This window comes from Ambystoma mexicanum, chromosome 10 (assembly GCF_040938575.1).
Source record: "Ambystoma mexicanum isolate Mex_15411 chromosome 10, UKY_AmexF1_1, whole genome shotgun sequence".
Lineage (NCBI taxonomy): Eukaryota > Metazoa > Chordata > Amphibia > Caudata > Ambystomatidae > Ambystoma > Ambystoma mexicanum.
The window spans coordinates 18,853,384-18,880,031 of record NC_090932.1 but is presented as its reverse complement, the minus strand read 5'-3'; the positions used below and the strand labels follow the sequence as shown (position 1 = coordinate 18,880,031).

The 26,648-nt window shown below is 49.1% G+C and overlaps 1 protein-coding gene across 2 annotated transcripts in view; it reads right to left on the bottom strand.

The window, feature by feature from the left end:
• The window catches only part of LOC138491106 (probable cation-transporting ATPase 13A4), a 1,999,067-nt gene that overhangs the window by 330,769 nt on the left and 1,641,650 nt on the right, over nucleotides 1-26,648 (bottom strand). For both annotated transcript variants that reach the window (XM_069617426.1, XM_069617427.1), the window contains exon 24: nucleotides 15,856-15,952. In XM_069617426.1, coding sequence (XP_069473527.1) covers nucleotides 15,856-15,952 — 97 coding nt within the window. The remainder of the gene's footprint in view (nucleotides 1-15,855; nucleotides 15,953-26,648) is intronic.

Here is a 26,648-nt window from a genome sequence, read left to right as displayed (position 1 = left end):
GTACATCCAATCAAAAGAACGTTACCAGGGGTAAGTAACTTGTTCTTCGAATGGATTGTGTCCTCCCATGTATTCCTCATCTTATGACAGATTCCCAAAGCAGTAATAATTTGAAGGTGGGATTGGCAATTAAATTTAGATCTAATCATGGACTAAATGAAGGACCGCTTTCGCAAATTGTCCTCCCTGACTGAAAGATGAATCCAAGCAGTAATGTCTTACGAAGGTATGGATTGACGACCAAGTGGACGCTGAACACATATCATTGATTGGGACACCTCTTTGAAGAGCAGCAGAGGTTGCCAGGCCATTTGTGGAATGTACCCTTAGGCAGTATAGCGGGTCTTTGCCCACTAATCTGTAGCATTCTCCAATAGCCAGGATGATCCACCTGGATATTGTTTGTTCAAGGCCCAATTTGGGACCAGTATAGCCAATGAATAATTGGTCATCTTGGCAAAATGTAGCCATTCTGAATATATAAAAACTGAGAGCCCTTTTTGGGTACAGTCTATGCAACTTCTCCTCCTTTCCTGGATGAGGAGGTGGATAGCAAGTTGGTAATGTCATTTTTGCTGAGAAGGGGAAGTCTGAGACTACCTTCGGTAAGGAACAAGTTACTTACCTGTAACTGTTGTTCTCCAGCATGGGTCTGGCATGGATTCACATGCTCATGAATATTCCCCGTCGTCAGGCTTGGAATCCTCGGTAAAGAAAAAACCAGTAATAGTTTTGTTTCTGATCTGTCTTTCGTAGTAGTAACCAATCACTGATCTCTGCGTCATACTGACCACAGCCAATGACTGCCCTCTACCTAAGCCCCGCCTCTGGCAGCCATCTTCAGATTTGGTAGCACGTGAAGTGGCAGTATGACCAAGTGAAGAGCCGCAGAGGGGTAGGCAGGAGGGTTTGCATGTGAATCCATGCCAGACCCATGCTGGAGAACAACAGTTACAGGTAAGTAACTTGTTCCTTCTCCAGCATGGGGTCTGGCATGGATTCACATGCTCATGAATAAAGAATACATAGCAGTACACACATGCACAACCACGGGAGGTGGCAAAGGCTCAACATTAAGCATTACATCGAACTCAACATTAAGCAATTCTTACCTCCTCACCAGGCTCACCTTAGGCGAACAGATTGTGCAGCACTGCTTGGCCGACCCTGGACTCCTCCCTGGAATCCCGATCGACGCAGTAGAATTTCGTGAAGGTGTGCGTCGACCTCCACGTAGCAGCCCTGCAGATGTCCAGCAAGGGCACACCAGATAGGAATGCCGTGGTAGCTGCGATCGCTCTGGACGGCCAGGCAGCGGTCGGTTTGCCAACCGATGACAGTACATGATACAGCCGGAGAGCCATCTGGAAATGGAAGCCTTCGAGAGAGCCTTCCCCTGATTGACAGGTCCAAAGTTCACAAAGAGTTGTGACGTCTTCCGAAAACACTTTGTGCGGTCCACGTAGAACTTCAGCGCTCTAGCCACATCCAGCGAGTGCAAAGTCCTTTCAGCCGGCGACAAAGGCGACGGGAAGAAAACAGGCAACACCAAGGGTTCGTTGAGGTGGAAGTCCGACGGCACCTTGGGCATGAAGGAGGGGTGCGTCCTGAGCACTACCCTCGTGTCGTGAAAAGTCAAGTACGGGGGCTTGCAGGAAAGGGCCTGGATCTCTCCCACTCTTCGTGCGGAGGTGATGGCCACAAGAAACGCTGTTTTCCACGACAAGAACTTCAACGGAGCCGAGTGCAGAGGCTCGAACGGAGGTCCCATGAGCTTGGTCAGCACCACATTGAGCTCCCACGCCGGGGCCGGAGCCTTCACCGGCGGGAACGATCTGAACAGTCCCTTCATGAACTCTTTCACCAGACGATGAGACCACAAAGACGTCCGCCCCATGGTTCTGGTGTATCGGGAGATCGCAGCAAGATGAATCTTGATGGACGCGTGCGCCAGTCCAGCTTTGGCCAGCGTCAGTAGGTACGGCAGTACTTGGGGAGCCGTAATCCGTAGAGGGTTAATCTTCTGTGCGTGGCACCAGACAGAGAACCTCTTCCATTTGTGTCCGTAGCATTTCAGAGTTGAGGACGCCCTAGCCTTTGCAAGAACCTCTCTGCAGTCAGCCGGTATGTCGTATCCTCCAAACTCTAACACTGCAGGAGCCAGGCCTGCAAGTTCAGCGACTTCGGGTCGTGATGGAGGATGGCGCCTCCTTCCCTGGAGAGAAGATCCACGTCCACTGGCAGCTTGATTGACGGGGACGCTGACAAGTCCAGAAGGTCCGGGAACCATATCTGCCTCGGCCACGCAGGTGCAACGAGGATCATCCTGCACCGTGACCTCTTGAGCTGGTTGATGAGCCGGATCAGCAATGGCAATGGAGGGAACGCGTATAGAAACAGGCCCTCCCAGGGGAACGAGAAATCATCGCCCATGCTCCTCGGCTGGGGAAACCTGCTGGCGAACCTCCGGCACTTGGAGTTCGTCGCCGTCGCGAACAGATCGATCTGGGGTGTGCCCCACCGTCGGAAGAGGCGGTCCACTAGATCCTGTCGTAGTTCCCACTCGTGGCACGAGCGCAGTTCCCTGTTGAGTGAGTCGGCGATGGTGTTTTTTATCCCTGCCAGATGAAACGGCACCAGAAACATCCCTTGGGCGACGGCCCAATGCCACAGATCCTGCGCCTCCCTGGCAGGGCAGGGGACCAGGTTCCGCCCTGTTTCCTGATGTAGAACATGGTGGTGGTGTTGTCGGTGAAGATCCTCACCACCTTGCCCTTGAGGGACGGAAGGAAGGACCTGAGGGCCCAAAACACTGCACGGAGCTCCAGGACGTTAATATGGAGGGACTTCTCCGTCGGGAGCCAAAAGCCTCTCGTGTGCAGATTTTCGGTGTGCACTCCCCACCCTTCCAGGGAGGCATCCATGGTCACTGTCTCCTGGTGGCCGGGGGTCTGGAAGTCCAGGCCCGCCGTCAGATGCGCGCGGGTGCCCCACCACCGGATCGCTCGTCGGAAACTCTCATCGAGTGTGATCCTCTCCTCGAAGCTGCCCGTAGTCTGGATCCAGCGCGCATCCAGGAACTCCTGCAACGGGCGCATCCGGAGCCTGCACAGGGGGATGAGGTAAATGCAAGAAGACATCATTCCGAGGAGGGGCTTGATGGACCTCACTCTGGCCGCGTCCGCAACCAGCATCCACTGCACCTTGCCCAAAATGGCCCTCGTCCTTTCCTCCGACGGAGAGGCCAGAAGCGACACTGTGTCGAGCTTCGCTCCCAGAAACAGTGCGTCTTGCGCGGGCACCAGGTGGGACTTGGCGTAGTTTATGGAGAATCCCAAGTCCGTGAGAAGTTGGACGGTCCTTGCCGTGTGTTCCACGGCGAGCTCCTTCGTCTTCGCTCGGATGAGTCAGTCGTCCAGGTAGGGGTAGACGTGGATCCCCTCTCGGCGCAGCTGCACTGCCACCGGTGCGAGGCACTTGGTGAACACCCTGGGAGCCGACCTCAGTCCGAAGGGAAGGGCTCTGAACTGATAGTGACGCCCTTCGACCACGAACCTGAGAAACATTCGGTGTCCCTTTAGGATGGGAATATGGAAGTAGGCATCCTCCAAATCCAACGACAACAGGAAATCGCCCTCCTCCAGCTGACCCAGGACGTGTTGGAGGGTGACCATCCGGAACTTCTGTGCCTTGATGAATTTGTTCAGTCGTCATAGGTCCAGGATGGGACACCATCCTCCCGTCTTCTTCTTCACGAGGAAGTATCTTGAGTAAACTCCGGAGCCCCGAAGCCTCTTTGGGACGAGCTCGATGGCGCCCTTCTTGAGCATCGCCTTTACCTCCAAGAGAAGTTGAGGAACGTGATGTTCTTTCCTGGCCACAGGGGGGGACGCGCGGGCACCTCTTTAGAAACTCGAGCGCGTGACCCTGGGCTAGGGCGTCCAGCACCCAACGGTCCCACACGCTGACGAAGCTCGCCAGCCGGCCTCCCACCAGGGTGCTTCGGTGGGGGCCCGACCCCACGGCCGGTTCAGTCCTGCTTCGACGAGGCTTTGCCGCCTTGACCTCCTTGGCGACGACGGCGGGGTCCGCCTGACTTGCCTCGTCTCCTGTAAGCTTCCTGCAACGACGAACGGGCCGCTTGACGGTAGGTGGAAAATCCGCCGCCGGAACCTTTGGAGGCACCCTGTTTGCCTCTGCCGCTCCGAAAGGGCGACCGCCGTTGCTGGAGAACCCCAAGAGCCCGGGCCGTCTCCGTGTCTGCCTTGATGGCTTGAAGGGAATCGTCCACTGTTTTCCCAAACAGGTTGTTTCCGTCGAACCCATGTCCAAGACTCTGGTCTGTACGTCCTGATGGAAGTCAGTAGCCTTGAGCCATCCACGCCGTTGCCCAACTGGCGAAATCCAGTGTCAGCGATGTCCGTCGCAATCGTAATGGCGTGGTCCGACGCCACCTCTCCTTCCTGCAAGATCTCTAGGGCATCCGCCCTCTTGTCGTCCGGTAGGAAGTCCAGCAGGGGGGCCAGTTTGTACCACAACTCCCTGTCGTAGCGGGCTACGATAGCCAAGGCGTTGGCCGCCTTAATCGTCGTCGCTGCAGACGAGATGACCCTGTGTCCCATCGTATCCAATTTCTTTCCCTCGCCGTCCGGCGGGGAGGTCGACGTAGAGGCCGCCCCCCCCCCCGCTTTCTTCCTGGCCGCCGCGGAGATGACCGAGTCCGGGGTCGGCTGTGCCCGAAGGCACAAGGGGGCCGCGTCCGGGACCCGGTACTTCTTCTCGTACTGATCCCTTCTAGCCGGCGTCGTGGATGGGTTCTTGAGGAGGGGGAGGCCCTCATCCCAAATATTGTCCAGTAGAGGTACGGAGAGGACCGTCTTCCTCTTGGCCTCGCGCCGTTGATAAAGGAAACCTTCCTTCTTCTTTTCTTCCGGGCAGAGCTGGAAAAGCTCAGATGCCCTCGCGATCATGGAGTGAAACGATCCAATCTCGTCGGGCGGGGAAGCCCGAGTGGGAGGTGACGATGGCAGATCCTCGTCGTAAACCTCGTCGTCCGTACCCGTCGCGGCCGTGTCAGTCCCCGTATTATCCCCACGAGTCGTGGATGGGGAGGAGGGCTGAACAGGGTGCGATGGCTGAAAAGGAGGTGGAGGATGAATCCTTCTTCTCTTAGGGGGAGGGCTCCCAGAAGGGCCTGGCTCCTGGTCCCCCGTCGGGAGCGGTTCCTCCGCTGGTGGTAACGGCAGTCTCGTCCTTATCTCCGAGCATAAGGACTGCATAGCCAACAAAATGGCCACCGAGTTGTCTTGCGGCACTGGTTGAGGGGAGTCCGATGGGCGGACAGGGGCCCCGTCGGCACCCTCGACGTTATCGTCGTCTCCTACGTCGGGGTCCCTCCCGACGGGCTGGTCTTCTTCCACGCCAACGCCGTGGCTTAAGACTTCGATCAGCTCTTCCTCAGAGGTTGAGGCCGAATCCACGACGACCTCCTGCCCCCCCTTTTTCTTCTCCGTCGGAGGTTTCACGGGGTCCTGTCGATGGGCATAAAAGAGGACTCCCTCCGCGGTGGCAGGGAGACTCTGAGCCCCGAGGTCGCCACCACTAGTGTAGCCTCCACAGGCTGAGCCAGGGCCGCCGCGACTGTCTCGATAGAGGCCTTGGCCGGATGGATTAAGGCTTTCACCACCTTAGGTGCGCTCACCGCCTTCTCCTTGGGGGGAGGGTCATTACCTCGCTCTCCCTCCGATGGGGCCTTCGAGCTCGACCGGGGCCTCTCCAGGAGCTTCGCCGGGTGCTCGGCCTTCCTCTTACCCGAACCAGAGCGTTGGCTCGTGGTTGATGGTGCCGGGGAGGATGCGCCCTGCCTGGTGCCCGTAGAGCCCGACCGTTCGCCGCTCCCGGTGCCAGCGGACTCGCGGTGCTTGGCCTTGTGTTGGACCCCCGTCGCCGGGGCGTCCTCAAAGGTCTTAGAAGACCGCTCGGATTTCTTCTTCTTCTCGCCTGACGGGCTCTTCCCTTCCAGCCAGTTGGCGAGACGTTGATGGCGGTCCTTCATGGTCCGCTCCGACATATTGCCGCAAAACGCACAGTCCTTCTTCACGTGCGTCTTGTCCTCATGTAGGCAGTAAAGACAAAAGGAGCATTCGTCCTCCTTAAAGACATTCTGAAGCTGGCATCCAGGGCAGACCCTGAACAGCTTTCCGGGCGTCGAGCTTCCCTTCTCCTGGGCCATGTCCGAGATGGGCCTGAGAAACTTCTGGAGTCCTCCAAAAGCGTGGCTCGACGAAATCTTCACCCTTGAGGGGCGTAGACGAATCTGATACGGGTCCCCGTTGAGATGAAGAAACGGTGGAGCCTGAGGCTCTTTTGACCGAAAAATCGAAGTTTTTGAGAAAAAAAAACATGAAAAAATAGCACTAACGCTCAAGAGCAATAGCACGAGGATCCCAACACTTGAACGTGCGGTAAAAATCTGAAGATGGCTGCCAGAGGCGGGGCTTAGGTAGAGGGCAGTCATTGGCTGTGGTCAGTATGACGCAGAGATCAGTGATTGGTTACTACTACGAAAGACAGATCAGAAACAAAACTGATACTGGTTTTTTCTTTACCGAGAATTCCCAGCCTGACGACGGGGAGTATTCATGAGCATGTGAATCCATGCCAGACCCCATGCTGGAGAAAAAGGAAGGTTTTACCTTAAGAATGACCTTGTCTTTATGGAATACTATGTGTGGGGGTTTGCAGGAAGGGGCCTGCAACTCGCTTACCCTGCGTGCTGACGTTATTGCAAGAAGCAAAATGGTTTATAATGTCAAGAGCCTGAAAGGGCATGAGTGTAAAGGCTCAAAGGGAATACATGTTAAAAACTTTAACACTAGATTGAGGTCCCATACAGGGACATTGAAAGGGACTGGGGGATATACATTAGTAAGGCCTTTCAAGAATTGAAAAATCAGATGGATATTAAAATATGAATCCTCCCCTGAAGAGTGCTTAAAAACGGAAAGCGTCATAGGTAACCCTTCATTGTTCCAATCTGGAGCCCCAGATTTGCCAAATTTAACAAAAAGGAAAGCACCGTAGGTGTCTCACATAGAAAGGAATCCCCATTCTTTTCCCAGAACCAGTTGCTGAACTTGTTCCAACGGCACAAAGATTTTGTTGCTTGCCTTCTGGCCGAAAACAAAATATCTTGGGAGTATAGCTCAGGGGCAATGTGCTTGCCTTGGAATCAAGACAATACGGAGCACCGCAGGTTCGAGCTTAGAAACCTCTGGGCATTAATCGCGTTATAAATAACCTATCCTATCATATATCATATCGTATCCATTGCGTCATCCGGGAATTCCCAATCCTTTTATCTCAGCCCTTCAGAAACCATGTGTGAAGGCTGAGTGCCTTCAACTCTGGATGGAGAACCCGACCTTCCTCTTGCGAGAGAAGATACCCTCTTTGTGGAAGATGCATTGAAGGGCAGATGGACATGTCCAGAGGGTTCGGGTACAACGTCCTCCTGGACCCATCCGGGGCAATGAGGATCATGGGTTTCCTGAACTTTCTCAACCTCCTGATCACGTGAGGAATGACGGGCACTTGAGGGAACGCATACAGGAGTGGAAATTATCAGTCCACCACTAACGCGTCCCCTAAAGGTCCTCTTGGAGGAAATTCCCTGGAGCAGAACAGTTTGCACTTCCAGTTGACACTGGTCACAAACAGATCCACTTGAGGGGTTCCCCAAAGGGTGAAGATCTCTTGGAGGACTTCCTGAGCTAGTTCCCACTCATAGGAGACTGTGCTCTGCCTGCTCGGAGCATTGCCGCCGTGTTCTGCATTCCGGCTAGAGATTCCTTCTTGAATGGCCCAGAACCAGATCTGCATTGCCTCTCTGAACAGTGGTAGTGACCCTACAACACCTCTCTTGTTGAGGTAGTGCATGGCCACTGTGCGTTATTATCAGGACATTATTTTCCCGTACAGACAACAGGAAGGCCTTCAGCGCTAGTCTGATTGCCCTCAGCTCCAAAAGGTTGATATGTAGTCTGGTCTCCGATGGAGACCAACAACCACAGATTGTCAGATTGTTGGTGTGGCCTCCCCACTCCGTGAGTGAGGCATCTGGCACTATCGTTATCTCCGGCCATGGTTGCCAAAAAGATTCTCCCTTGAGAATGTTGTCTTTGCAAGCCCACCACAAAAGGTCCTGAACAACTCTGTTCAGAACTTGCAGGTGGTCTGACATTCTGCCTGAGAACTGGGACCACTGAGTCCTGAGACCCCATTGGAGGGATCTCATTCTCAGGAAAATGCAGGATGCCATGAGACTAAGCAACCTCAGGAAATCGAAAGCTGGAACATGCTGGGCACTCTGGAATTTGGTAACCATCTACAGAATGTGTAGAGCTCTCACCTCAGGTGGTGAGGCTTTCCCTGAGAAAGTATCCAGGACTGCCCCAATAATTTGGAGTCTTGAGATGGTATCAAGTGAGACTTCTTGTAATTGAGGGAGAAGCCCAGTTTGTGGAGAGAGTGGCAGGTTACGCTCAGATGTTCCTAGACCTGTTTGGGTGAACAAACCCTGATCAGCCAATAGTCTAGGTAGGGGTAATCCCCCCTCTCCTGAGACTCGCTGACACCACCGCCATCAACTTGGTGAAAACCCTTGTGCAGAGGTCAGCCCGAATGGCAGAACTTGAAATTGATAATGAGAACTGCCAAACGCAAACCTCAGATACTTCCTGTGCTTGAGATAGATTGGCACATGAAAGTAAGCATCCTGAAAAGTCCAATGATACCAACCAGTCCTGGAGTTGGAGAGTCTGAGGGATCTGAGAAAGGGCAACCATCTTGAACTTGTCCTTCCTGAGGAACTTGTTCGAAACTTGTTCAAGTTTCTTAAGTACAAGATGGGTCTCAATCCTCCATCCTTTATGGGAATCAGAAAGTATGGGTAATACCAACCCTTGTTCATTTCTGCCACATGTACATGTTCTATTGCACCTTTCTCTAGCAGGGTCAACATTTCCAGCACAAGGAGCGGGTCCAGAATTTTGAAAGAGTTGTACCCCGGTGGATGATCCTGACGCCTTTTTTGAAAAGGAAGGCAGTAACCTTGGGCCACAGTTTCCAGTGCCCAAGCATCTGAAGTAATGCCCCGCCATTTGTTCAGATGCTGAGTAAGTCTGCCTCCCTCCGGGGTGTTGTGAGCCAAGGACTCAGAGTGGTTCAGCGGCGGATGGAGGTAAGGTTGCCGCTACTTGGGCTGACTTGGCACCTCTCCCTCAGCCACCACGAGGGAATCTTTTCTGAACTCTTTGACCAGCTTGTCCTCTTCCTCTTCCAAATGAGGAGTAGAATCGAAAGGACTTACCTCTCCAGGAAGATGAGCCTGAATAGGGTTGTTGAGGCTGTCTAATGGCGGCACTAAGGGATTTAGTCACCGCCTTTGAGGTCTGCAGCTTTTCCAAACTCATCCATCTTGCTGCCAAACAGCCTCGAGCTGTCAAAGGGCATTTTGAGTAGTCTAGCTTGCACATCTGGTGCAAACCTGGACTTCCGCAACCACGCAAATCTGCGTAACCCTGTGCTAACTGCCATGGATCTGCTGATGCTGTCTGCAGTATCCAAACCTGACTGGAGACATTCACCCATTGCCTAATTACCATCCTTGATGATTGCCAGGAAGCAGTCTCTTTCCTCTCCTTCCAGGATGTCGTCAGACGCCATGGCAACACAGTCCCACAGGGTAAACGTAAATCTAGATAATGTGCAAGTCACATTTTTCAATTTCAATGTCATTCTAATTGCAGTGAAAAAATTTCTCGCCCAGGCATCTACTCTCTTATCCCTGTCAGGAGGAATGGATGGGTAAGCTGACTGCTTGGTAGATGTAGCAGCCTGAACCACCAAGCTTTCTGGTGTGGGATGCTTAGTGAGATACTCCGGGTCACTGCTGGATGGTCTGTACTTCCTTGTGAAGTTATGTACTACAGCCGCAGTTTCTGGTGTCTCCCAATTTGCAGAGAACCTTTTCTATAATGCCATGTGAAAGGGCCAAATTGGGTCTTTCTGAGGACCCCGGTCCAAGATGTCCGTCATGTCATTCTCCTCAAAAATTCAATAACGTTTCCCATATGTTTTCTATATGAGTCAGCATGCTCAGTTGGGTCTGGTTTACCTAACTAACTAACTCTGGCAAGGTATCCGACCCACTAGATGATTGAAGGTTATTATATAGCCTGGACTCATCAGATATTAGTTCCTCTGGCACATTGGGGGTGCCAAACTGTAGTCCAAAAGGTGATACTATTATCAGAAGGAGGTTCCTCCTCATAAATGGCTGACAGAGACATAAAATAGTCCTTTATTGGTAAATGTTTGTAAACTTTTTCCGGTATCACTACAGGCTTCGACAATGTCAAAGTAGTCGCTGTAGTTGTCGATGATGGCTTCAGAATTGGTGCCTATTTAGTCAGCGTCAACTTCAGTTTCGGCATCAATGGCTCTGACAAGAGTCGGGAAAGGCAACAAAGTCTTGAGTTCTTGTGCTTCTTTGACGGAACCCTAGATGGGCTAGGTTCCTGACTTTTCGAAGCCCTCGACGATTTATCGTCGGATCAAGAACTTTCTCGATGCAAAACCGGCTTCAAGCTCGGATTCCAAGATTTAGTCCTCGACTTCCGTTTGTCGTCCTTATGCAGAGCGACTGGGGCATGGCTTTTCTGCTTGTCCTTCGAGGGGACCGAGGCCACATTCTCGAAGATTTGAAGCATTTCACTACGAAATGCATCCCATTTGGCAGGGGAATCCAATTTTGTAGGACCCCCCCCCCCCCCGATTACCTTCCTAGAGGAATCCTGGAGGTCGATGGTGACCTATGACGCCTCTTCTTGGCCTTCTTCGAAGAATACTAAGAATGTGTTAGGGAGAATTCTCGTTTATGGCTAATTTCCCTCACCTAGTGAGTCCCCCAGCAGCTTTGCTGGATCTCTGGAGTTTATTTTTTCCACTTGGTAAGAGTGAGAGCTTTTTCCCCCCACTCTTCCCTATGTGTTGCTATGTGTTTCTACCTGTTTTTGTGATTGTGGACTCTGAAGTACACCACTTCAGTAGCCCCCTTCTTTTTGTGTGTCGCACAGCACCTTCAGTGCCGTGGCACAGGGTTGTCTTTGAGACTTCCCTCGACTCCATTTCTGAGGCGACTACTGTCCCCCAGAAAAGGGTAAAGTTACCATTAACTTTACTTAGTCAATCTACCACAGATCCAGTACACCACATCTTCCATGGAGTACTGGAAAGGGTTAACTCGTATCCCTTTTTATCTGTACCGCCTAAAGTATTGTTTCGCTCTTTTAATATTTAGACTTGGCTGGTGGCAGTGGTATCTACCCTAACTTTTCTACCGCGAATATATTAGATAAACGTGGTACTGTTCTTGGATATTATTTTAGCCTCAAACATAAATCCGCTTGACCAAATCGTCTTTCTTTTGGCTCCGGTTGGGTTTATTCACCATTTCTTTTTGTTAAAGTCCTTCTTGTGTTTTACTTTGCGCGACCAACTAGGTTTGCCTTCTTTGTTCGCCATCTTTTGGAGGGCTTTCTGTTCAGAAGCCCTCCACCAGGCGCCTGGGTGTCTAGGTGGGCTAAATGTGAGGGAGGGGTGAAGTCAACCCCTGCACAGGGTATCCTAGGAAACCCAAGTCGCACTTTGTCATGATTGGCCAGGGTAGTTGTCTGGGCTGGACAAACCCCTGCTGGGTGATTGACAGCCAGGCTGTGTGAATGGGGGTTTTTCGCATAAAAGGCAGGTCTCTTGGGCTAGAAGTCTTAGAGTCGCCACTGGAACTACAAGGAACCGAAGAGAAGCAGAGAGAATGATGGCTGCTGCAACTACCCCGTCCCGGTGAAGCCCTGCTGCAGTACTGAGCTATCTGCCCTTCAATGACTCAGAGAAGATCCAGTCCGGAGTCTTCTTCCCTTGAGCTTGGTGGGGATAACCAGCTCATCTTCTACAGCCAGAGGATCCTCTTTGTTGGTCGAAATCGCTGCACACTGCTTTAGTGGTCCGGATAGCCACCTGAAGAGCCTCTCCTGTTTTTAAGGAGCGCACTTTTTATTCCTTGTCGCTGCTGCTGGCCTCATCCCTGCGTGGTGCAGACCCCCTTCAGACGTCCTCCTTCACGACGAAGCTCCAGGAATCGTCGGTTTGCGAGAAACCAATAGGAACAACTGCCAGAGCACCAGCTGCACCATTGGAACAACGTACTGTGTTCTGTTGAGGAAACTGGGAGAATCCCTTTTTCTTCATTTCCAAGGCTTGTCCTTGTCTTCCCTCCTTCTTATAACTTTTGCTTCCAAACATTGACAATATTGAAGTACTTTTGGCTATGTTGAATCGTGAACTGTCTGACCGTGTGATCTTCGGCAACTGGCCCTGGTGTCTTTCGACCCTGGCTCGGGCCCTTTGACCTTTGAACTCCTGTCTCTGAGTGTTTCTTGATTCTGCCTGCCTAACCAAAATATTGCCTGTGATTTTTGCCTCCAACTCACTCTGGGTATCTCAGGTGCTAAGTGTGTTTTTGCCCCGGTAGCATTTCATGTCACTGATACCCGTTTGTTTAGTAGACCGTATTCCGCCTAACAGAATGTAGCGATCGACTTCTCGATTTAGACCATTTGGATTTTTTCCGTCGGAAAGAATCCCTCTACTCATCAGTCTTTTTTCATCTCTTCGAAGGTGACTTCGAAGGTAGCCTCCCTACTGCCAATTTACCTTTATGCTCCCTGAGAGCCTTCTTGGGCATCGCCTGATATGAGCCACAGTCGGAGGTGCAGTGCATGACACCAGACACCGCAGACATACGCGGTGGGGGTCAGTGATCAACATTTTCGACCTGCAGTCTTGGCCCTTCTTAAAGTCTGACATGGGCGTCGATGGTGTCGATGAAGAAGACATTATTCAAATGAAAATCACTATTTTACTGAAGCGCGTTGTAATTATCTCAAAGCATTAGTTTGAAAAAACAGAACTGAAGCCAACGGCCGCTGTGTGTCAGTTACTTATACTGATGATGACGTCGACCGTCGAACGGAGGCCCTCGACGGACATCGACTCGACGACACTGCACACAGCGCCCTCTGTCAAAAAGAAATTATGAAGAAGCTGAAGCTGGCGATATAATTATAAGATGAGGAATACGTGGGAGGACACAATCCATTCGAAAGGGCTCTTTGCAAGACTTGGATCTCCTCTCTGCACTGAGCCACTAGAAAAACTGCTTCCCATGTAAGACTATAAAGGTCGCATAATGCCATTGGTTCAATGGGCTTCTTCATCATCATTGAGTCATACAAAGCATTGCACAAATCACAGAAACTTCTTAAAATGAATGCAACAGTCATATAGAAACATCAGGTAAAATCCTAGGAAACGCATCCCAACAACAGTAGGATGATTTCATAACTTAACTTGGGTCGGTTCCCAAAGGTTAAAACCGATCATTTTTTAAATAACGATTTGATTATTTGTATAAGGTTATTAATAAACGTCCATGATAACAAAATGTCACAGAAAAGAAACAAAAATGCAACTAGCCTTGTTTGTATTTTCAAAATTGCTTCGACAAAAAAAAAAATTGAACGTTCATTTTGCGCAGCTGGGGCTGGCAGACAGCAGAGCAGTTTCCTATTGACATCCTTGGACCCTGCCTGGTTAATATCCATCAGAAGTGGAGGGAGCCAATTTCTTCTCAAGATACTATACGAAAGAAAAGGAAATGTGCCCTCGATACTAAGACGCCCTTACTGCAGAGGCACACTCCATGATTATTAAATGGACTTCATATCCACCTGGCTCTGACACTATTTAGTGGCAAAGTGATTGCTCATTAGAGAAGATAGAACCACATTTAAATCCCCCTGAGGGGTAGGATCGGTGATCGGAGGATGTAGTTGAAGCAGCTTCTCAAAGTGATGCCTCATAGCCTTAATGGACAGAGAACATGAATACTGATCGACAATTCAAAACAATGGGTCAGCAGAGGCCTTAACCACTGTTACAAAGCTCAAGGCTTCTCTCCAAGCATTCTGCATGAAAGCTCAGTGTCTGCCTTAGCCAGAATTCCACCAGGACAGAGGCCTCAGACACTTCTTTAGTTTCTAACATTTTCTAAACCTGTTTTTTGTGATTTCGACATATTATAATGGCATTATAACCCTGACGGAGTGAGCAGTGGCCAGGGTTATTGGCCCTTTGCCTTGTCATGCGCCCTTGGCTTCGTCTCGATTTAATAACTCAGTGTGGGCTGCTTACAGGTTACATCCTTGTCAATTGGGGGTTTAATGCTTACCTTCAATGTTTCATAGCTTTAGGATTCTCTGATAAATTGTTTGACAACTTCTAATCTTCCTCTGTAGGTCATTTTTCTTTCAAGGCTTTGATCATCTCCAATATATTGGGCAAATGAAGTAAGGCCAGTTATGACCTTAAGGCCTACATGACATGTGAGCACATGCAATATTCCACAACTGTAGACATCTCTGGTCAGCATGGCAATCATTAGTCTCAGGAGATCAGTGTAAATCTGAGGTCCATTCCGATCACGCTTTGGAATTGGACCTCTTTGCTTAAAAAACTCAGGGTGAGGTAATGCGGTTCTCACTGACTCTCCTATTCCCTCTTGATTTTTAGTCTGTTTCCTGAGCTATGAATCTTGAGAGAGGCAAGATAGCTCTGTAAATTGAGTGCATGCAGCAGACATTTCCATGCTGCCCACATTTCAAAGGCACAATCCACAGCACGCCAACCCAGGGTCTCCTCCTTCCGATCTGAATACAGCAGGGCCGTCTCTTTGGAGAATAATTAAATGCCATTTTAGAGTCCCGAGAAAGCTCCTTTCTTGGTTATGTTGTGGCCATAGCCAGTGTTGAGCAGCACAAGCCATCATGTCTTGATAACACAAATAACGCACAGGTAGAACCTGGGTCTGACCCTCGCCCTTGGACAAGAACAATGTTGTATTGAAGCATTAACTCTTTCCAAAATGTTGCAGGTAGTCCATCTGAGGGTTCGGGGGATGAAAGGGGCTGCTCTGGAATTGTTATGGTAGGGCAAAATATAGAGACTGGAGACCAGGGCAACTGGATGTGTGTAGCCAGATCTTGAGAAAAGAGAACCCACACCATGATTTTACCTCTCAGTAGTGTAGGCTTTTGACTTAAGAAAGACCTATTTTACAAGTTAAGAAAGTCAGGGGAAGAGCCGCAAAAGATGAGAACTATGAAATGCTGCATCAAGAAGTGCCAAGGAGTGCAGGGCACATTTATGCCACAACTACTTGGGCACCCAGGGTACTCTTAGCAAGTCAACAACACTGCCATTCGTGCACTGCAAAGACATCATTGTAAGTAACTGAACCTTGTCTTAGTATAACAACCTTTACTGGGGGCATCCATCCTCCGCAGCCCCTGCACCCTGTACTGAGATGTGTGGGACCATCTGTGGCACATCTTGGCGAGTCCTACAGACGGTCTGATTCTAAATCCCACTTACCAGCTTCAACTCTTCACCAGTGAGATTCTTTATATTAATTGTATCGACATCAATCAGTTCTTATAGATTATTCTAACAAAACTAACAGAGCATCTGCCTAGAAATTGATGTGTGATCGCCCATTGGCAGCGATGACAAGAGTGTGCACTGGGGTCCCATGCAAAGAACGATGAATGTTTGTGGGGGGTTGTACTCTCTGTAAAACAGGTCTTTGAGCCAATGAGCAGGCAAGATTCCAGTGCCTTCTGGCTCGTGCTACAGACCTCAATGAATGTGAAGAGGAGACATGTTACGGGGTCTTACCCAGTAGAGCAGGACCAGGCAGATGAGGTTCACCATGGAATACATCGTCATGTACTTGAAGACAGCGAAGGAGGTCACCAGGGCGCAGCGTCCCTCCCTGTCGAGAAAAAACAAACATCACACATCCATTAGGCGGTCACTTGGTATCTCAGAACCGCCAACGTCTTCCATCGTCTAAGGTGGGAAAATACATAAGGGCCGGACTTTGTGCAAAGTGTCTTTTTTTCGTGACTTTGCATGGCAAAAATACACTTCACACTGTTCCATGAATAAGTGTGTTTGTTGGCAGTGCAGAGTCACTTTGCACTGTGCAAAAAAATTCCATGAATTAGGCCCTTAGTGACAGAAGCATACAACGCTTCCAGTCCTTGGTTAAACACATAGGATCCGATTCATTGACTTTAGTGCACGGTTCAAAGTGACTTTGCACTGCTGAAAGGTGACTTTGCACTGCCGACAAAACCCTGATTCGTGGAACAGTCGAAGTGTGTTTTTGCAGTGCAAAATGAGTGCAAAGTCATTTTGTACTGCAAAAATGACTATGCACTGCAAAAATACTCTGCACTGCTCCACCCTGATTCATGGAACAGTGCAAAGTGACACCCTGATTCTTGGAACAGTGCAAAGTCACACTTTGCACTGCTCCATGAATCAGGGTGCAGCAGTGCAAAATGTATTTTTGCATTGCAAAGTCAGTGCATAGTCATTTTTGCAGTACACAATGACTTTGCACTCACGTTGTACTGGAAAAATACACTTCACACACTGCCATGAATCAGGGTTTGTATCTGCAGTGCAAAGTCACTTTGAACCGTGCAGAAAATTCCATGAATCAGGCCCATAGAGAGCATACTTTAACATAACTGATTAAACTGTATCCATTTAATTTGTTACACAAACAGATAAGATAGCTCAGTAAATTAAGTGTTTGCTGCTGGGTTCAACATATCAGAAACACAGAGTCCGGGAAAGTTTTATTTACCCTTCATTATTTCATTAAAATAGAAGCATTTATTTAATTTACATTTTATTACAGAGCTGTCAAATGGTAAAACGGCAGTAGAATTATATAAACAAGTAATTACCGGATTAAAGTCATATCCCAAATTACTCTATCACACCAGCTGCCAGGAAAGTAATCCCCTGGGGTAAAAAGGCCAGCATGGATCCCGCAGTGCTGCCTGGCTGGGACACATACAAATGAGCCTACAAAAATGAAGGGTACTAAAAACGAACAGGTAAGAATTCCTTTTGCTGAAAATAACTAAGGTAAAAGTGAAGAAAGTTAAAATATCCCAACTTTAATACATAAAGAAAATCATAAAATCGGTTAAACCAAAAGAAAATAACTCTTTTAAATAACTTAATTTAAAGAAAATATCGTCATAAAATAAAAAAAACAATAAACAATGAAAACATTATTTTAAAATGAAACAATACAAACACAAACAGAATTCACAAAATGTTACCCCATACAACCAAAACTTTGCAAATAAGTCCATTAAATCCATAACGCCGCCACACACAAAGGGTAACGCTAAAATGAGCGTATAAAAATGATTAAACCAATTTCCATTTAACACAGAATAGCAAAGGCCTCTGAGGCATTGTGTGAGTAACACATTGCAAAAGCACAGTCGCAGTTTGCCTAACGGGTAGCATCAGAAAGCAAAATAGCGCCGGGCAGGTGCCTCCACCAGTCAGATTGTTCGGAAAGCGGGCTGAACCTCCTGCTATAATTCCATGTTCCAAGCGAGCTCTGACAGCTACTTGCGCCTGCCCCGCCATTTTCCCTCCTCCATGTCGACGTCTTTCTCCCCTCCCTCCTTTCCTCTCACTTACCTGAAGGGGTTATGACACTGCTCATCTCATGACCACCGGGCCGCCAGGGAAATGAAAGAGGTCCCGGGCTGTAACGACCCGGTACGGTGTTGTATGCTATCCTGCCTCCCATGGTAGATTGTGGGAGGCAGTGTTCGGCAATCTTCGGAGTCACGCCCACTTGATGGCTACAGCCATACATGCAGCCCGAAATGAAAAGCTAATGTTATAGCCCGCCTACAGCCTGCCCTCCAACATCTCTGTTCAGGGATTGGCCAGAGCTACCAGGTGGGCGTTGTTTCAGGGCCTTCACTCTGTCATGGGAAGCCGAATATCATACAGTATGGTATAATATACGGCTTCCCATGTTGTTTTTTTTTTTTAATACTGTGCAAAGTCTGGGAGCCTAGCATTCGCTCAGTTGTACATTTGCGCACATGTTATTATTTTAAATGGTATAATAATAAGAAAGGTTGTACTGTTACAGTAGATGGGGCACTTAAACATGTTTTATGGCATAATTAACCTTTCTATATTTTATTCCAACATCACACTACAGCCAAAATAAGAAAGGTTGTACTGTGACAGCAGATAGGGCGCACATGTTATTATTTTAAATGGTATAATAATAAGAAAGTTTGTACTGTTACAGTAGATGGGGCGCTTAAACATTTTTTATGGCATAATTAACCTTTCTATATTTGATTCCAACATCAAAGCACGAGGAATCACTGCAGGAGTCTCTCTTAAGGATAAAGGGGGAGGTTGGGCTCAGTCACACAACTCTGTCATAATGCAGGGCGGTGCATGGTAGGGTCTCCCTTCAGCATGTGTTATTGGGAAGGGAAGTCAACAGTATTTTACGTAATTGGTGTTAAGCTCCCTGTTCACCCGCGGCTTGGTAAACTGTGCACATTATCACACACTGCTGCAAGTGACTGGTATGGGCTGCGCTATGTCATGGCTACAACACCACTGGGTTAATGAGGCTCAAGCCCCCTACCTAAAGTTTGGGCTGTTTGTATGGGGATGAAATGCAGACTGGTGAGAGTCTGTGTAATTCCTTTCCTTTTGTCCTCAGCAGCGCTGTTCTTCGGCGTGCATTCAGCCATCACACACTACAATGGGGCATTTCCAACCGAAAGATCCCCTTCCCCTTACAGCTACAACTATCAATTCTGTGTCTGCTTCCAAGACGGATCTATCTGATTACTGTGCCCCAATTACTATGACCCCCAAAATGTTGACTTTTTTATTTCAACCCCATTTTCACCTCATATATATGCTGGGAGAGACACGATCAGCCCCCCTACATGTATTATGGTAATTTGCATCCCCTGTCTCCCTGGGGTTAACTCACAATGACACAAGTCGTCATCCTGTTTTATGTTTAATCTGGTCCCAACCAATGTAGATGCACCATCTAACCCCTCCCTGGAGACCACCATGCCTTTTGATTGTAGGGGGTGCGAGATATCATGGCCTGAATGCACCTATGGTAATTTGCATCCCCCATTTCTCTTGGGGCTATTCACACTAGCGCAAGTGGTCATCCTGTTTTATGTTTAATCTGGTCCCAACAAATGTAGAGGCACCATCTACCCCCTCCCGGAACATCCCCATACCTTTTCATTGTTGGGGTGCACGATATCATGGCCTGAACGCAACTATGGTAACTCACAAAACCTGTAACACACATCCTGTTTTATGTTTACTCTGGTCCCAAATGATGTAGAGGCACCACCTAGCCCTTCCCTGGATACCTCCATACCCTTTGATTGTGGGGGTGCAAGATATCATGGCCTGAATGCACTTATGGTCATTTTGCATCCCCTGCCTCCCTGGGGTTAGCTCACACTAACAAAAGTGGTCATCCTGTTTTATGTTTAATCTGGTCCCAAACGAAGTAGAGGCACCATCTAACATCGCCCTGGACACCCCCATACCTTTTGATTGTGGGGGGTGCTAGATATCATGGCCTGAATACACCTATGGTAGTTCGCATCCCCTACCTCCCTGGGGTTAACTCACACTGACGCAAGTGGTCATCCTGTTTTATGTTTAATCTGGTCCCAACCAATGTAGAGGTGTCCCCTAACCCCTCCCGGAACACCCCCATACCTTTCGATTGTGGGGGGTGCAAGATATCATGGCCTGAATGCACCTATGGTAGGTTGCATCCCCTACCTCCCTGGGGTTAACTCACACTGACGCAAGTGGTCATCCTGTTTTATGTTTAATCTGGTCCCAACCAATGTAGATGCACCATCTAACCCCTCCCTGGAGACCACCATGCCTTTTGATTGTAGGGGGTGCGAGATATCATGGCCTGAATGCACCTATGGTAATTTGCATCCCCCATTTCTCTTGGGGCTATTCACACTAGCGCAAGTGGTCATCCTGTTTTATGTTTAATCTGGTCCCAACAAATGTAGAGGCACCATCTACCCCCTCCCGGAACATCCCCATACCTTTTGATTGTGGGGGGTGCAAGATATCATGGCCTGAATGCACCTATGGTAATTTGCATCCCCTATTTCTCTTGGGGTAATTCACACTAGCGCAAGTGGTCATCCTGTTTTATGTTTACTCTGGTCCTAACCAATATAGAGGCATCCCCCTAGCCCCTCCCGGAACACCCCCATACCTTTTGATTGTGGGGGGTGCAAGATATCATGGCCTGAATGCACCTATGGTAATTTGCATCCCCTATTTCTCTTGGGGCTATTCACACTAGTGCAAGTGGTCATCCTGTTTTATGTTTAATCTGGTCCCAACCAATGTAGAGGCACCATCTACCGCCTCCCGGAACACCCCCATACCTTTTGATTGTGGGGGGTGCAAGATATCATGGCCTGAATGCACCTATGGTAATTTGCATCCCCTATTTCTCTTGGGGCTATTGACAGTAGCGCAAGTGGTCATCCTGGTTTATGTTTACTCTGGTCCTAACCAATGTAGAGGCATCCTCTAACCCCTCCCGGAACACCCCCATACCTTTCGATTGTGGGGGGTGCAAGATATCATGGCCTGAATACACCTATGGTAGTTCGCATCCCCTACCTCCCTGGGGTTAACTCACACTAGTGCACGTGGTCATCCTGATGTATGTTTAATCTGGTCCTAACCAATATAGAGGCGTCCCCTAGCCCCTCCCTGGAGACCCCCATACCTTTTGATTGTGGGGGGTGCAAGATATCATGGCCTGAATGCACCTATGGTAATTTGCATCCCCTATTTCTCTTGGGGCTATTCACACTAGCGCAAGTGGTCATCCTGAAATGGCCCTCGGAATTGGTGATATGGTTTTTTGTTGCTATCATGCCACTTTAATGTTGAATAAAAATTGTTGAATAAAAATAGACAGTCCTTTGACAGGTGAAAATGGTCTCTCTCTAAATTTGCCCTTGCTAAATACAGATTTCTCTCTCATATCCTGTGCTAGTTATAACAAAAGCGGGTCGTGAAAAAAGAAACGGTAACCCAGATCTACCACTCTCTTTTCCACATGACGTTGCCAGTCACTACTCTGGAAATCCAAGAGTCTAGCTTGGATCGGCTTAGAATAAAGGTTCTCCCGCTCAGATTGTGAGGTGAGGTGAGGTCAGGTCGCCCTGCAGAGGACTTCCATTTACAGCCCCTCAGCAGATTGTGCGGCTCATTTTAATAATGTGCTTTAGTCACATTGCTGCTATGTCATTACAGTGACTGGATTGGTGATACTGTTGCTTGATACATTCTTTTAGTTTTAGGACACTGCATCGCGGGAAGTCCTCTTTCTTTGATTGTTGTGGGCGTTCTCACCCCTCGTTTCTGTTCCTTCATGGCACTTATGTGCTGGAGGGATTGCGAACGCAGTGGGCGCGCCGACAGCGTCCCGAAAGCGCACTTAAGGCAAGCCCGTCTGTGCCCGTCCGTGCCATTTTGTAAATCTAGCTCCCCCTGATATGCAAATCCCATGGGGCTTTGGCTTCTGGCACCCTTCCATGCGCTGAGCGAGGGGTGGGACCGTGGGGGGTCTATCTGCTATGCTGCTTGATACTCGCTCACTTCCAGTACATGTAGCTGAAGTGCTGCACCTCTGTCTGACCGTAAGCCGGATATGCTTTGTTTGACTGAGACCTGGCTGCATGAGTGCTCGGCACCTGCACTGGTTCAGGCTATTCCTGCTGATTTTAAAATTATTAATCTTGACCAAGCCTCTCCCGAAACAGAGGCTGGGGTGGCGATGATCTTTAAATCCAACGTAGAGGTCACTCAGCTGCCACTCTCTCACACCACAGCTATGGAATCACTATTGCCCAGATGGGTCCTGTCGCTACAGCAATAATTTACCGTCCTCTGGGATCATATACTGGGTTCTTGGAACCCTTTTTAGATCCATTAGCTGAGTTACAGATGAAGTTTGCTCATTTTGTCATGCTGGGAGATCTTAATCTCAAATGTAATGGCCTCCGGGCCCCAGCTCTAGACTCCTTTTTTAACAGCATGGCCGATTTAGGCCTCTATCAACTTGTATCGGAGCCTACTCATAAGCTGGGGAATACGCGTGACCTGCTTTTGGGCAAAAAACACAATTGCGAAGCTTCCGGCTGAGCCCGTGCTGTGGTCTGACCACTATCTTCTGACCTTTACTCTTAATGCACTACTGACGCGGGCCGAAGAATCCCCCACCCCCCTAGAGTCTGGCAGCATAGTTGGCGTTCGGCTGACGTCAGGCCCTTGTGTTCTCAGTTAGAGCTAAATGGGGTGTGGCCCCGGTGGTCGACCTCTCCGCGCTGTCCCGCTTTCTACAAGAGGCAGCTAATGAGAAGGCCCCCCCTTAAGGAAAATTCAGCCGCGGAGGCTCCCGTCTGAGCCTTGGTGCTCTGAGCAGCACAAACTGGCTCGACTTGAGCTAAGGCAGGCTGAGCGGAAATGGCAGAGAGCCCATGATCCAGGTCTTAGATCCCAATATAACGTTTGTGCAGCTGCTTATTCTGTTGCCATCCTGGACATGAGGAATTCATATTTGGCACATAAAATTGAGCAAGCCCTGTGTAAACCCAGAGAACTTTTTTCTGTGGTTAAATCTGTGTCATCTGCGTCTAACCTTGTGCCTACGGTGTATCCTGAGGAACTGTGACACTGAGTTCTTCATCACTTAAATTGTGACTATAAGGGCCAGTATATCAGCAGCAGCGCTGATATTTGCCCCTGTTAGGGAGCCACCTGCTGTGAGCAGACTGGCTGAACCCACGGGATGGTCTCTTCCCGAAGTTTGCTGAGCCAGATATCTCCGAGGCCATTTGTCAATTTAAATCAGCGGCCCCGTCTGATTCTGTGCCTCTGGCAGTGCTGAAGGACATTTCTCGGGATTTACTTAGTGAGATCTTGGTGGCCAGAAACGCCTCCTGTCAGACCGGCTTATCCCTCCGGAATTGAAGGTAGTGACAGTGATTGCCCTTCTTAAAAAGCCCTCTTTAGACCCTACACTCCCTTCAAATTTGCGCCCTATTTCACTTCTGCCATTCTTTATGAAACTCTTGGAGTCTTTGATCTCACCACTTCTGTCATCCTTTATGCAGTCATCTGACCTTTTTTGACCCCGCTCAGTCGGACGAGGTACAAAAAGTGTTTTGGTGTCAGTGCAGGACGAAATGGCTAGACTGGTCGAGGCAGGGGAGTTAGTGCCCTGATTTTACTCAATCTATCAGCGGCTTTTGACACTGTGGGCCACCCTACCCTGCTTGCCCGTCTGGCACAGGTCGGAATTCCTGCCAAGTATTGGCCTGATTCACCTCATTCAGGCATGGATGGCATCTCACGGCCTCTGCCTGAACGACGACAAAACTGAGCTACTGATCCTCGGCTCAGAGTTGGCCATCAAAAAATTGGACCCTAATTATGCCTCATTTAACATAGACAATAATATCATTAAAGTGATGCCTGCAGTTAAAACTCTCTGGGTCTATCTTGACTCAGCGCTCAACTTCAAGAAACAAACCAACTCACTAGCATCCTCCACTGCATACACCTGCAAACTGATCCGAGCATGTAGACCATTCCTAACGGAAGCTAGTTGCATTACCCTAGCGAACGCACTTATCATATCCAAGCTGGACTACTGCAATGCCCTATATGCTGGTTCTAACAAATACATCCATGACAAGCTCCAAACGCTCCAAAACAACGCTATCAGAGTAGCCTTAAACATTCCTAACAGAGTTCATATCTCCACCGCTAGGAAGAATATTCACTGGCTAAAAATCAAAGACAGGATTGCGCTTAAGACCTTATCCCTTACCTCCAAATGCCTTAAGAACATAGCGCCCCCCTACCTGGCAAACAGAATCAACAAGAGAATCTCAAACCGACCCACCAGAACGACGAATGCCTACACATTAGTGGTGCCCAGATATAAAAAGAGCACAGCGGGCGGCTCCAGCTTCCCGGTCATAGCTGCTCAAACCTGGAACAGACTCTCCCTTGACCTCAGAATGGACCAACCCTACACTAGCTTCAGGCGGAAAGTCCTCACCTGGATTCGCTCCTTCGACACTTAGCCTGACCACCTTACCGACACGTATTCTAGAGACTGCGGATGAGCATAACTAGATTACTGGCCGCCAGACAACCTACTCTATCTACATTTCGGTATTTTCTGTATTGCCTGTATATGCTTTCCTCTCATCTGTACAACCATTTTTTTTGTATTGTAACTAAGTTCTCAAGTATCCTTGTACTGCCTGCGCCCAGTTACCCTTGCGGGTTTGGTCTTCTGCGCTATACCAAATAAACAAACAAACAAACAAACAAACAAACCTCTTTTCTGGCAGCCAGAACCCAAATGCTCTCACACCTTCCTTTTCTCTCTTGTTCCTGTTCCCTTGGTTGTGGGGTTCCTCAAGGATCTGCCTTGTCTCTTATCCTTTTCAACCTCTACATTTGGCCACTGGTGTGCCTCATTCGCTCCTTCGGTATCAGGCGCTATTCATATGCCGAAGACACTGCGATCTTGATTCAGTTAGATCTTGAGCAGGCTGAGATGTCATCGTGCCTGCACCGGTGCCTGTCTGCCATGGGAGATTGGATGAACCACAGCTGGCTGAAGCTAAATGGAGACAAGATGGAGGTGTTTGTGGTGGGATCTCCCCCTGACCCTGCACTCTGGGTGTCCTCTTTCTGGCCAATCATCTCTTGGCCCACTTCCTGTTGCTACAGTTAAGAATTTGGGAGTGCTCATCTCCTCTACTCTTGATATGGATGCACAGGTGCCCGCTGTATGTAAAGCTGGTCACTATCACCTTAAAATATTGCGAAAGGTACTCCCTTTTCTTCCCTTGTAGCTTAGGGTGCCGGTGGTAGCGGCTCTGGGCTTGAGCCGCTTGGACTACTGTAATTCACTATATTTGGCCCAGCCCAAGAGCCTCGTCCAGCGGCTACATCGCCTACAAAATCTGACTGCGCGAGTGGCAACTGGATCACTCTATGGGGCCCATATTTCGCCAGTCCTGCGATCCCTCCTTTGGTTGCCTGTGGCCCAGCGCATTAAGTTCAAGGCACTTTGTCTGGTCCATCGTGCTCTGCACGATCTAGGAGCGGAATACCTGCGGGACAAATTCACACACAATTGCCCTAATGGAACACTACGATCTGCTTCCGCCTGCCTGCTCTGCGTGCCGTCCTTTCGTCGTCCCCACATTGGAGGCCGGGCCTTTTCTGTGGCCGCAGCCCAACTGTAAAACGAGCTGCCACTCCCATTAAAAAACGTTCCTAATCATCTTGCATTTAGAAGATCCCTGAAGACCTATGTGTTCTAGATGGGATTGGCCAGTCTGCTCTTCCTCCCTCTCAGCGCCATGATACTTTCAGGTGACCGTGCGCTTTATACATTTTCCTAACATAACATAACAGGAGGGGCTCAGATTGCGCTGCACTTCATATATAACCCTGGTTACAATCTGAATGCGCTGGATGTGCCGGTGCACTCTCTGGTGTGCTGTCATATCAGAATGGCTGCATACCCCCAGAGCCATGCAGGATTGCAGCTGTTGATTTAATTTGATATATTTTCAGAAAAGTGTCCTAAGGAGGCCCCCCCCTCGCCTATTTTCCTCTCAGTTTATCAGTGCACAATTTACCTTGGCAATCCTACTTGCTGGGCATTTAACATGTGCTACCCACTTCAAATGATCTGCCAAGATACCTAAAACTTCCTACCCACTGCAATTTCCCTCCAGATACCAGGATGTGGTGGGGTAGGTTTCCCCACACACACTGTGCTTAGCTTTGTGACATTTAATTGTAGGCCGCACGCACCATGTACTTCACATGCCCATCATCCAATGGTTGGAGTGCACGTGGTGTACAAGACCAAAAGCAACATGGCGTCTTCATATGACACAGAATATATGCCAGTGTCCTATCCTGGGGCACAGGGGGTGTCTATGGTACATTTGTTGATCTCAGAAGAGAGGGAAATGGCACACTGCTTCAAGTGACGGTGTGCCAGCTTCCAGCCCTGCTTGACACCTTGAGAAACAGAAAAAGAGGAGCAGAGTTTGGCGGGAGTGCCACAGAACCCTTGCTGATAAACTATGTGAACAGATACGAAGAGTGAGGAGAGCCTCCCGTGTCCCCATGCCTGGCAAAGTCACCCAGAATTATGATCTGTTCACATACACAAAAGCTGCAGTCAAATCAACAGATCCAAGGTAAATTGGGCGTACCTGTCACAAACAGTAGTAACTTCTTTTCATTCTCACTAAATATTGTGAATATATTGTGAAGAAGCCCCCAGTATGGGGAAAGGGATGGCCAGCAGGAAGGCCCCGAGACCTGCCCCTAGCCTTGTGGGGACACCAAGACCCCAGGACCCAGAGAAAGCAGAAGCTGCAAAGGTCTCCATAGTATGAAGGCAGCCTGAAGCTGCATCCAGCCAGACCCAAACCAGCAATGAGGGAAATAAACTATTTCCCCTTAAGGGAACT